At 48.1% G+C, this 12,305-nt stretch overlaps 2 protein-coding genes across 2 annotated transcripts in view; one reads left to right on the forward strand and one right to left on the reverse strand.

The window, feature by feature from the left end:
- LOC103760514 (lysyl oxidase homolog 2) overlaps positions 1-5,468 on the forward strand; it is a 15,522-nt gene extending 10,054 nt beyond the window's left edge. The window contains exons 6-10 of the mRNA XM_029964580.1: positions 64-307; positions 2,434-2,549; positions 2,967-3,103; positions 4,198-4,309; positions 4,979-5,468. Of these exons, the coding sequence (XP_029820440.1) occupies positions 64-307; positions 2,434-2,549; positions 2,967-3,103; positions 4,198-4,309; positions 4,979-5,058 (689 nt within the window). The 3' untranslated portion in view covers positions 5,059-5,468. The remainder of the gene's footprint in view (positions 1-63; positions 308-2,433; positions 2,550-2,966; positions 3,104-4,197; positions 4,310-4,978) is intronic.
- Positions 5,469-6,542: 1,074 nt separating this feature from the next.
- R3HCC1 (R3H domain and coiled-coil containing 1) overlaps positions 6,543-12,305 on the reverse strand; it is a 7,971-nt gene continuing 2,208 nt past the window's right edge. The window contains exons 3-7 of the mRNA XM_029964574.1: positions 11,563-12,299; positions 11,181-11,353; positions 10,018-10,088; positions 9,416-9,511; positions 6,543-7,160 (exon numbers count right to left, since the gene is read on the reverse strand). Of these exons, the coding sequence (XP_029820434.1) occupies positions 7,012-7,160; positions 9,416-9,511; positions 10,018-10,088; positions 11,181-11,353; positions 11,563-12,299 (1,226 nt within the window). The 3' untranslated portion in view covers positions 6,543-7,011. The remainder of the gene's footprint in view (positions 7,161-9,415; positions 9,512-10,017; positions 10,089-11,180; positions 11,354-11,562; positions 12,300-12,305) is intronic.

Consider the following 12,305-nt stretch of genomic DNA (forward strand, 5'->3'; position numbering starts at 1 on the left):
CTTCACCTCTGGCAGACACTGGTGGGGTGTTTTTAGCCCATTTAACCCCTTCCTTCCCCCCAGCCGCCCCCGACCTGGTGCTGAACGCGGAGCTGGTGGAGCAGACGGCCTACCTGGAGGACAGGCCCATGTTCATGCTGCAGTGTGCCCTGGAGGAGAACTGCCTGGCCAGCTCTGCTGCCAACACCTCCATCACCTCGGGGTACCGGCGCCTGCTGCGCTTCTCCTCCCAGATCCACAACAACGGCCAGTCCGACTTCCGCCCCAAGAACGGCCGCCACGCCTGGGTCTGGCACGACTGCCACCGGTGGGTGCCTCAGCTGGGCTCTCCCCCCACCCCTTCTTGCTGCCTGGGGGGCTGTCCTGCTGTGGGAGCACGGGGAGGAGCTGCTGGGGCTGTGGGTGCAGGGCTGTGGTGTGTGCCGGGGTCACTGTCGCCCCCCGAGAGCAGGGAAAGCACCTTGTTGAGAACGGGATAGAAACAAGGCAAGTGTGGAGCTTTCCTTGGCAGAGGGGTCTGGCCAAGGGCACTGTAGCCATGCCACATCCCTGGAAGTGTCCAAGGCCAGGTTGGAGCAACCTGGTCCAGTGGAAGGTGTCCCTGCCCATGGCAGGGGGTGGAACTGGATGAGCTTTAAGGTCCCTTCCAACCCAAACCAGTCTGGGATTCTGTGATCTCTGAATTCCCCTCAACACCAAGAGATGCTGCCCCTGGGTCAGCAGATCCGGATACTCCTCAAATTGGGTGAGTTTTGAGGTCCTTTCCAACCCATGATCCTGTGATACCTTCGTATGTACAGACAGGACCCATCTTTCCACACACCCACCACGTGTAGAAAGGTGCAGCCACCTGAGCTGCTTCCCTCCCCTGGAAAAGAACCCCAAAAATCCTGTCAATTCTGCATTTTTAAATGCTTCCCCACTCCACTAAAACAGCTGGGAGATGGTTTTGTGCTTATTTTTTGACCAACAGAAAATTCACCCCCATAAATGCATCACTTTTGAGGGGGAAAGACACTTTCAGCTGAACCAAGGGGGGAAAAGGAGCTGGAAGCCATCCAGGTGCTTTTTCTTGTGGAATGATGGCTGGCACAAGGTTGATTTTTCTCTCCTTTGGGGTAAAAGGCAGAGAAGTGACTCAGTGCACAGCTCCTGTCCTGCCCCTGGCGCAGGAATATTCTCAAATCTAAGAGTTCTTTGTAGTCTTTATAAAGAGCTGAGCGAGGTGAGACGGGGCTGAGGGGGCACTTGGAAGTGAGGTGAGACAGGGAAAGGCTGAGGGAAAGGCCACGAGCCGTCTGTGCCTCAAAAGTGGATTCTGTTCAGGTGGAGGAGGATGAACTCAGTTCCTCTTCAGTCTTTCCAGTCTGTAAACAGCAGAATGCAAACACCCCTCGGAGTGGTTCAGACATAGTTCAGCATCTGAGTCAGCCCTGAGAGCCTCCAGCTCCGAGCAGAGGCAGCCAAATGTGCCCCAGATGCACAGCCCTGTGCCTCTGCCTTCCCTCCAGCACTGCGAGCTCCTGTTCGGCTGCCTTTGGATGTGGAAGCAGGACAAAAACGGGAAAGACCTGGAGCAGGGAGTGAAAAGTGATTCACTTCTGGCTGATGGGAATTTATGTGTTTGTTTTTGTTTTTTTTCTAAGTCAGGGGAAAGGCAGGAGGAGGTAAAAAGGAAAACTTTCCTCCCCTTCCTTCCTTGCTCCTCCTTCATCTGTCAATCCACGTGTAATTATGGCAATAGGAAGTTTTTAAGGCTTGATTATTTTTACAGCTGGAAAGGAGAGGATTTATGCAGTTTTTTCCTCTTTTTTTTTTTTTCCTTTTTTTTTTTAATTATTTAATTCTTAAGCAATTGGTTCTGATTTAGGGGCTGTCTGTGCCTTTGCCTCACTCAGAGCTGAGCTGTGCAATTCCCAGAGCTGGGACAGACATTCCCATAGCTGGGACAGACATTCCCATAGCTGGGATAGACACTCCCATAGCTGGGATAGACACTCCCATAGCTGGGACAGACACTCCCATAGCTGGGATGGACATTCCCATAGCTGGGATGGACATTCCCATAGCTGGGACAGACACTCCTATAGCTGGGATAGACATTCCCAGAGCTGGGATGGACATTCCCATAGCTGGGACAGACATTCCCATAGCTGGGACAGACATTCCCATAGCTGGGATAGACATTCCCATAGCTGGGACAGACATTCCCATAGCTGGGACAGACATTCCCATAGCTGGGATAGACATTCCCAGAGCTGGGATGGGTGATGGTGCCACACAGGATCATCCCCAGGGGAACATTCCCTGGCTGTGGTTTCTCCCACTCCACTTCCTGTAGCCCTTTCGACCTGGTAATTAAAGGGCTGTTTTGCCTTTAATTCCCTTTTTATTTCATTTCTAAGGATAATTGTCCCTGTCTGTGACCCTCAGGCACTACCACAGCATGGAGGTTTTCACCCACTACGACCTCCTGAACCTCAATGGCACCAAGGTGGCCGAGGGACACAAAGCCAGTTTCTGCCTGGAGGACACGGAATGTGAAGCAGGTGTGTGCCAGAGCCCTGGGAGCTGGGAATTTATCCCTGTCCCTGGGGCTTCCAAGGGCTAAATGTGGCCTGGCAGGAGCCAGAAACCAGCCCTGAGGTGATGGGTGGATGGATGGATGGATGGTTGGTCTCAATTCCCTCCGTCCCTACCCGGAGCTGCCCCAAAACCCAAACTGTGCTTTTTCTGACCCCTGTCAAGCGAGGAATTCCAAAATGTGCCTCCAGGTGATGAGGTTGGAAGGTGGCAGCTCCCTCTGTGCAGCGAAGACACCGCTGTGTTAAATCTCATCCCAAACACTGCCCCCGTATCCCATCCCCAGGAGAGTTGGGAACAACCAGGAATTCCTCAGGGGGGGAACACCCAGCCCGCCTTGCCAGGGGTGTAACACTTTGTTCCTTGGACTTTTTCTGGCTCAGATGTGCAGAAGCAGTACGAGTGTGCCAATTTTGGGGAGCAGGGGATCACCGTGGGCTGCTGGGACGTGTATCGGCACGACATCGACTGCCAGTGGATCGACATCACCGACGTCCCACCCGGGGATTACCTTTTCCAGGTGAGGAGAAGAGGGTTGGAGGCACTCCTGGGGCTTTTATCTTACCCACCCCGACAAGAGTTTACCTAAAGCTGTTTATTTGTACACCTGCTACTCCTGATCATAAAGAGATTGTATTCCCGGGATGCCCAAAAGGGAGAGGATTCCCTACAACACACACCTCCAAGTGACAAATCAGGGCCAGCAACCACGTCTCATAGCCTTCAAAAGTCCATGTCCCAACCAGCCCAGGAGCAGCTGATGCTGTTGGCACGTTCCAGATGCACAGCATTCCACTGGTGTCCTGGTTTGGAGCTGTTTGTGAGCAACACTCCCTGAATTTGGGGATCAAACCGTGTTATTTGTGGGGTGTTTGCAGGAGCTCAGGTTGTGCCTCCAGTCTGGGCACTCTGGGGAGGGGAGGGGGGGGAATTCTTTGGCTCTAAAAACAGCCCCTTGCTCTGGAGGGGAGGGAAGGGAGAGGAATTATTTTTGTCTGTGCTGTGTGAAACGGAAAAAAGGGTTTGGAGGGGAGATTTTGGGGGTCTTAGTTGGTCAGAGGGATGGAGCAGCTCTGCCAGGAGGGAAGGTTGGGAGAACTGGGATTGTTCAGCCTGGAGTGACTCAATTGTGGCCTTCCAGGACCAGGAGGAGCCAACAAGAAACATGGAGAGAGACTATTTCCAAGGGATGGAGTGACAGGACAAGTGGAAATGGCTTCCCACTGCCAGAGGGTTAGATGGGATATTGGGAAGGAATTCCTCCCTGGGAGGGTGGGGAGGGGCTGGGATGGAATTCCCAGAGAAGCCGTGGCTGCCCCATCCCTGGAAGTGTCCAAGGCCAGACTGGAGCAACCTGGGCTAGAGGAAAGTGTCCCTGCCCATGGCAGGGGGTGGCACTGGATGAGTTTTAACGTCCCTTCCAGTCCAAACCATCCTGGACTCCGTGCCTGACCTGCTTCAACCGAGCAGTTCCCGTTTCCCCGCAAAGCGAATGATTTTTTTTTTCCCATTGTAAAAACCTCGATTTGTTACAAACCAGCTGACTCTGCATCCCCCCCCCCAGCCCTCCTTCTTTAAATAACCTCCCCCTGTGCTTCTCCCCTCCCTCCCCAGGTCGTCATCAACCCCAACTACGAAGTGGCCGAGTCGGATTATTCCAACAACGTGATGAAGTGCCGGAGCCGCTACGACGGGCAGCGCATCTGGATGTACAGCTGCCACATAGGTGAGAGCCCTGCTGGCCTTGGGCCGGGCTTAAACCCCTCAGCTCGGGCCTAACAGGGATAAAGATGCTCCAGCTGGACGAGGAAATGAGTGGTTTTGCCTCTGTAGAGGTAAACACCTTCTCCCCAGACTCAAATTCCTTTACCGGCCTGGCACTGAACCTCTTCAGACCCCAAAGCTTCTCCCCTCTTGAAAAAAAGAAATAAGAATAGGTGGAGCTCAGTCCAGGCATTAAAATGCTCTGCTGTCACTGGAATATCAAGGGAAACTCTGTGTTTTCTCGGAGTAATATAAAACATTATCCTTCGGAATTTTTATCTCAGAAATATCAGAGGCAAACCGGTTTAAACGTGTCACTTACCAAGACCATTTTAAAATGGAAATAGTCCATTATCAGGACCATCTTAAAATGGAAATAGTCCATTATCAGGACCATTTTAAAATGGAAATAAGTTTGGGGCTTTCTAAGCTAAGAGTGTTTTTGACACCGGCTGTTCCAGTTATGGTAAAATTCAATTAAAATTCAAATTAATTAGCGCAGGAGAATCTCTGAGCCCCTCCCTTCCCCAGCAGGTTCCACTGTTCTCTGCCTGCTCTTTGTGCCCTGAGCTGCCTCTGCCCCTCCCTGCTCACCCTGTGCCCCCTCTGTGCCCCCTCTGTGCCCCCCCAGGTGGTTCCTTCAGCGAGGAAACGGAGCAGAAATTCGACCACTTCAGCGGACTCACAAATAACAGAGTGGCCACCCGGTAATGGGACCCCCCCTCCCCACTATTTAAAGAAGGCAGGACTCCTGCCTTGCTCCTTCCCAAACCACTGCACCACCAGGAAATCAAGGAAACGCTCCAGCTCCGAATCTCCAGGTGAATTCTCTCCTGCAGACGCCTTCGCTCCCCACCCCTCCTGCGGCCCCGGAGCCCCAAACCCTCCTTGGCTCCGTGTCCTCCCCGCTCCAACCTCCTCCAGAGGCTCCTCCCTCCACTCTGTGTCCCCTCACAGCCGCCTTGCCTTCGTTTGGGCACCAACAACCCCAAAAAGTGGCTTCCCCCTTCGCTCTCAAGGCCTTCATTTGGCATCTTCGAGCTCTTTTCCACGCCCCGAACGTTTGTGCTGCTGCTTCTTGCACAGCTCCTCCTCCTCCTCCTCAGGCAAAGAAATACAAAGAAAGGAAAGTGAAAAAAAAAAACAAAAAACAACCACACACACACACAAAAAAAAAAGGAAAAAAAAAAAAAAGGAGCAGCTTTTTTTTTTTCCGAGCAGAACAGTGTAAAGCATAATTTAATTCCGCGGCGAAACTCTCGGGTCCAACAGTCCAACCCAGCGACCTCTGGAAGAGGAGCAGAACAGATTCCAAGATCCCAACAGAGCACTGGAGCTCCCTGGAGCTCCTCCAGCCGCCTTGGACACCCAGAACTTTGCAGATTCCCGGCTGGAAACTGGGAATTCCCATCCCAACATCCATACCCCCCCAGCTCTCGCCTCCCAGGCTGGACATTCCCTGTCTTCTCTTCCAAGGATGAATTAGTTTTTTTTAAGGCATTGTCTCCTGGCTTTTCCTTACAGAGGGAATTCCTGGCTCTCAGCCCCAGGGATCTGCACCGGACCCACTGGAAATTCTTGGTGCTACCCCCGTGCTCCTCTGTTTGTTTGAGGACACACCTCGCTCCACATCCCCAGGCACAGCTACTTGAATAAAAACCTTCTGACCCAGAAAAAAAAAACAACATAAAACCAAAAAAAAAATGGTTTAAATGCCACTTGTGGATCTCTGCTCCGTGAAAGCTCACAGTTCCTGGTACTTTAGTGTTGGTTGTATTGGGGTTTTTTTCCCTCTGTATGGAAGACTTCTACAAGCAGCTGAATTTTAGAGCTGACCAGGGGATTAATCCACGGGGGATTAGAACTGGCTGCCAACTTGTGCTCCCCAAAACCTACCTCACAGGGGTGTTGTGAGGCTCAGAGGCTGCAGAATTATCCTGCTGAGGTCATTTATCACCTGGCAAAGGTTTTTTTTTTAGCCTCCTCTTAAGTTGGAAAACTCCATCTTTTCCCCCAAGATCTGGAGCACGAGCAGAGCCAAAGGGTTTTCCAGCACCTTAAAACCAGGCTCTGGGCCAACCAGAACAGGCAAGTTCTGCTTTTTTCTTTTCCTAAGGAGCACGTGGCAACTTTTCCTTGCTTAACAGGGCAACTCCAGGCTGTGTAAATATGGAAAAAAACCCCCTGACCTCACCTGCATCCACTGCCTGGCAGTTTTATGGGATATCTCAACAATAACATCACAACAAGGTATAAACGTGGAACAAGCTTTTTGAACTCCTGTTCTTACGCCCAGCTGGAATTTCGGCCAAGAAAACACAATTCCCTTAATGAATTAACTCTTAATGAATTTTTTTTTTGTTTGTTTGTTTGTTTTTCTCCAAACCCAGAGGAGGCTTTTCTGGAAAGCCCCAGCTGAGCAATCGGGGGCTCTGGAAACAAAAAGTGCTCCCCAAATCCCAGGAACACTAAACTTCCCCCTTCCTTCCCGACTCCAGGAGGATGGTGCTGATCCCAAGGAGAACCCCCCTCCCCTGGCACCTCCCTGCTCCACATGCAGTTGGGACAGCACAGCCATGCTCATCTTTACAGCAGTTTTTTTTTGGGGAGGGGGGTGGATGGAGAGGACAGGGAGGGGGGAGCCGAGGTGCTTTTTTTTTATTATTATTCCTGCTGGTCCGAGGTTTCCAGCTGGAAAACTTCAGCTCCTGAGCCTTCCTGCTGCCTGTGCCTCCAGCCCAGGGCGTGGGACACAAGTCTCCTGGCCACGGCCGTGTCTGTCTGGGGCCGTTCCTTCCCCAGGTGAAGGAGTTCTGGGAAAAAACAGGGGGAAAAACACTCAGCTGGGTGCTTGGATGCAGCAAATCCACCTCTTCCCTACCCCTCTGGAATGACACAACTCCACACATCCCAGATGGAAACTCTACATGAAGTTATTTAACCACAATAAAGCTCTCCATGTCTTTTTTTTTTTTTTTTAATTATTATTATTGTGGGAGAAAATTGTTCTCTCCCCCTTTCTCTTCCAGGAACTGCTTATCCCAACCATTTCGGGCAAAATTCATCCCAGTTTATCCCCCTTGCACAGCAAAGTTGGGATTTTTCGTTTCAACTGAGCAAAGTTTGGTTTTTGTTTCAACTAATTAAAGGCAGCAGGTTAAATCCTCGGAAAGCAGGAAAAAAGGAAAATCCTCAGAAATGAGAAGGAAAGGAAGAATTCTTTTTAAATCCTTGCAAACCAGGAAAAAAAGATTAATATTTTCTAAATCCTCGGAAACCAGGAAAAAAGGAAAATCTTCAGAAACCAGGAAAAAAAGAAGAATATTTTCTAAATCCTCAGAAGCCAGGAAAAAAAGGAAGAATCCCTTTCTAAATCCATAGAAACCAGGAAAAAGGGAAGAGTCTTTTCTAAATCCTCAGAAACCAGGAAAAAAAGAAGAATATTTTCTAAATCCTCAGAAACCAGGAAAAAAAAGGAAGAATCCCTTTCTAAATCCATAGAAACCAGGAAAAAGGGAAGAGTCTTTCCTAAATCCTCAGAAACCAGGGAAAAAATAATCTGCATTTTAAATAATATCTCCATATTCCAGCTGCTTTGGGACATCCCTTTTTTGGGAGACACCTGTTACCAATGGAAGGGGTGAATATTCCAAACTTTGACCAGGAATCTTTATTTGGGAATTATTTAATATTTTATCAGCAACTGTTTTTGCAGAGTTATTATCCAGACAGCAAAGGGGGCTTGGCTTGTTGTTTGTTTTTTTTTTTTAAGTTTCAGTAATAAAGTTTAAAAAAAAAAAAAAACAAAAAAGAGACATTCTCAGCCCATTACAATCCAAATTTTTACGTGGAAAAATTCAATTTAAAGGGAATGCAACTGGAATTTCTAACGTTCCCCAGGAGGAGTTTATAGCCTGATTCACAACGAAGGGGAGACAGCAAAGAAATCTCATTTTTGGACGTGTCCTTTGCCTCCAGAAGTTCTTAAAAACTCAGGAACTTGTGGCTTTAGAGCATTAATTTTGGGATTGTTTCCACTGCAGTGAACTGGCAAATAACAGGAGTTGGACATTGCAAGTCTCTGCTGCTAAAAAAGGTTCCTGGCCTTTCTTTCCTGCGAACAGAACTGATCATAATCTGATTTTTGAGGGGTTGAAATCAGTAAAATAATGTTCATATGGCTCAGCTTCACCAGATTTTGGTTTCCTTCACCTGGTACTGAATAAAATGATTCCAACCATGAGGTGTAATGTTCATTTTAGAAGGGAAAAGGGCAGCATAAAAAAAGGTGAAGTAAAGATAAAAAGGAGGGAAGGGGAAAAAGAAAAAAGGGAGAAAAAAAGAAAAAGGGGGAAAAAGTGAAAAATGAGAGAAATGGGAAAAGGAAAATAAAGGAAAATAATAAAGAAAAATAATAAAGGAAAATAAATAAAGGAAAAATGGAAAATAAAGTAAAAACCTAAAATGAAGTAAAAAATGTAAAAGAAAGTAAAATGAAGGAAAATGAAAAAAAAAGAAAAAAATGAAGGAAAAAGAAGAAATGAAGAAAAATAAAGGAAAATAAAGGAAAATTAAACTAAAATTGTAAAAGAAAGTAAAAATGTAAAAGAAAGTAAAGTGAAGTAAAGTAAAAACATAAAATGAAGTAAAAATATAAATTAAAGTAAAATGAAGAAAAATGAAAAAATTAAGAAAAATAAAATAAAATAAAGTAAAATTAAACTAAAAATGTGAAAGAAAGTAAAAATGTAAAAGAAAGAAAAATGAAGTAAAATAAACACATAAAATAAAGTAAAAGTGATATAAAGTAAAATAAAGGAAAAAAGGAAAAAAGTGAAAAGAAGTAAAAAAAAAGTTGGAAAAATAGTAAAAGTAAAAAACGTAAATAATGCAAAAAAAAGGTAAAAAAATTTTAAAAAACCCATAAAAATATAACAAAAAAATTAAAAAAACCCCCTAAAATAACAAAAAAAAAATAACACGAAAATTATCATTAAAAAATTAAAAAGAACATACCAATATTAGCTAAAAAAAAAGAAATAATGTGAATTTTGAAGCCTTGTCTTACTTGGTCGCTGCAGGGCCCTGAGCTTGGACTGTTTGCTGGCGTGGACCAGGGGCCGGATCTTCAAACAGGGGTAACGTCGGCCCAGGGCTTGAGATGCTGCAAAGAACCACCCAAAAAATCAGAATATGACACAGAACCACCCCAGAAAACATCAAGGTGTTCTTTTGGAAGGGTTTTGATGTTGATAAATGAGTGCCAGGAAAAGCCCAGGAGCTGTTGGGATCCACGTGGGCTGGGTGGGAACATCTCTGACCTCAGGGTGGGGGGCTTGTCCCCAAAAATTGGGCAGTTTTCCCCAGAATTTTGGTGCCACCCCACTCCCTGGGAGGTTCCTGAGTGTTTGGAGGAGTTTTGTCTGGTTACAGGAGGAAAAAAAAAGATGGAAAACCATTAATTTCCAGGAGAGCAGCACAGAAATGTCCTGATTATTTATCTTTTATCCAAGGCAATTAAAAACCTGCTGCTCTGGCAAGGCAGAGTTTCCACACAGCACCACAGCAATTCCAGCTTCCCAAGGCTCCAAATCCTTCCCAGCTGGAAGAGAACAGGAAGGAAAACACCCCAGGAGCTCCAGAGGGTCCCCCAATCCCACCCCCAAATACCTGTGGAAAGGCTGGAGAAGATTCCCAGGGCGTGTGTGTCATCCACCCACTGGATTTTGAAACCACTCTCGCTGAAAGGCAATAAAATATTAATTAATATACAAAAAACTAAACCCACAATAAAACCCAGCAGCCCCCCCTGGAGCTGCCAGGAATATTTAGTAATTTTAATTATTTATTTATTAGTATTTAGTATCTATTGGATTTATTTTTATGGAGGCAGCTGGTGCTTTCCGAAGCATTATCCCCATTTTAAATGAGGGAAGGAAAAGAAGGAAGAGAGCACAATAAAAGTGCCCCTTTCAAGACCACAACACTCCTTTTTTCCTCTTAAAAAATAAAAAATAAACCCTGGTCAAAAATCAACCTCAATTTCAGGGACTGTGTCTTGCAGCACAAAAATATTGTCATTTGTGAAGTGCTTTGCAAACACCCCCCTGACTGCTGAGACACAACAATAACAAGGAAATGATTGATAAAAGTGGTTTTACAAAGCTCGGGGTGAAGAGACTGATGGGAAAATCCAATAAAGCCAGTGGAAAATGGGAGTTTGGGAGCAGGTGACTGCTCGGGTGGGATCCCCCAATTTTCAGCTCAGCTGCACTCCCAGCAAGTGGAAAAACTACAAACAGAATTAAATGTAATTCAGGGGGTTTAATTTAAGGGATCCCCACTGAATGTTCCCATCTAATCCACTCATTATCCCGAAGGAGGAGGAGGATGGGGAGAGAAAACAGGGATAGGGGCCTTTATCTGAGTTCTGAGAGGAACTCAGAGCTGGACTCAACCCCGTTATCACTGAACTTTGTTCTGCTCCTGCCACTGCTCCAACCTCACTCCAGGTATTTGCACAACAAATCTTATCTCCAAGAGCAGGATGGAGCCCTTTTTCCTTGCAAACCCCAAGGGAAGAACCTCACTTCACTCAGGCAGCTCCTAAAATCACCTGGAGCCAGGAGGAGCCTGGATGTCAATAACTGGGTGTGTGACAGAGCCCTGGAGGACCAGCTGGGCTTTAAATTCCGTGTGAGCTGCAGGAAAAGCCCCCTTTGAGGCTCGGAAATGATGTAAGGCACGAAGGGGAAACTAAAACTCAGGGTTAACCCGGTTCTGCTGCAGATTCCGACCTGGATGCCGCTCCCTGAGCTCAGGAGGGTACTCACTGGAAATCTGAGAACATTTCCATCAGATCCTCCGTTTTCAGGGATGAGGGGAAGTCGTAGATCTCGGTGACGTGGCCGAAATCCCCCTCGCTGACCTGGGCCTGGCCGTAGCTGGAGTAGTCCACGCTGATCCTCTCGATGCTGATGTCCTTCACCGTCAGGTTCCCCATGATCTGAGGAGATTCAGGAGGGACAATCACCAAATGGGGTGATTATTAAATAAAATTAAACCCTCAGGGTTTCCCTTCCAAGCACAGCCCTCCCCTCGGCCGCTGCAAACCGGGACATTCCCAGCACAGGGACCCTCCTCCCACGGGACGTTCCCTCCCCTCGGCCACCAGTTTTCCCCCCGAAATTTGCCCTCCCCGCAGCCAAACTCTACCTCTGCCAAGAGCTCTGCACTGCAGTCGTCCTCCAGGCTGCTCTGCTCCTGCCTGCTCCCCCTCTCCTCCTGCAGCTCCCTCCAGGGCACATCGGCCACATCCAAGGGCTCCTTGTCCTCCTCCTCCTCCTCCTCCAGGAGCACCTTCCCACTGTGGCTCTGCCCCGGAGCATCCACCCAGTGCTCCCCCTGCTCCTCAGGAGCTGGTGGGTCACCACCAACACCCAGCTCAGGTGCATCCAGAGGCTCACTCTGAGCTTCCAGGGGGTTCTGCTCCGCACTCGGGCGCTCCCCATCTTGGCTTTCCGGCGTGGAGGAATTCCCGGAGACCTTGCCCTGCTCTGCAGGTGCTGGCAGGTTCCTGCTGCTCTCCAGGCTCTTGGCAGCAGCACTGCTCTTATCTTGGTTTTCCAGCACCACAGCTGGGTCTGGACAGGAGCTGCCACCACGGCTTTCCAGCAGGGAGGTTTTCCCGCCCTCCAACGCTCCGGCATTCCCGCTGGTTTGGTCTCCATCCCGCAGGAATTCGCTGCCTTCTGCTACAGCAGTGTTGTCACGGCTCAGACCTTGCTCTTCTGCCTTGGGAGGTGGGGGTTTACTGTGCCCAGAACAAAGGGAATCACAACAGTCTTTATCCCGACTTTCCTGCTCGGAGGAATCGTTGCTATTCCCTAAGGATGTACCGCACGGAGGAGGCTCAGCGTGGGGGTCAGCGTCAGTTTTTCCCGAAAAACTTCCTTCAC

Source organism: Manacus vitellinus, unplaced genomic scaffold (genome assembly GCF_001715985.3).
Source record: "Manacus vitellinus isolate BGI_N305 unplaced genomic scaffold, ASM171598v3 scaffold_74_pilon, whole genome shotgun sequence".
Lineage (NCBI taxonomy): Eukaryota > Metazoa > Chordata > Aves > Passeriformes > Pipridae > Manacus > Manacus vitellinus.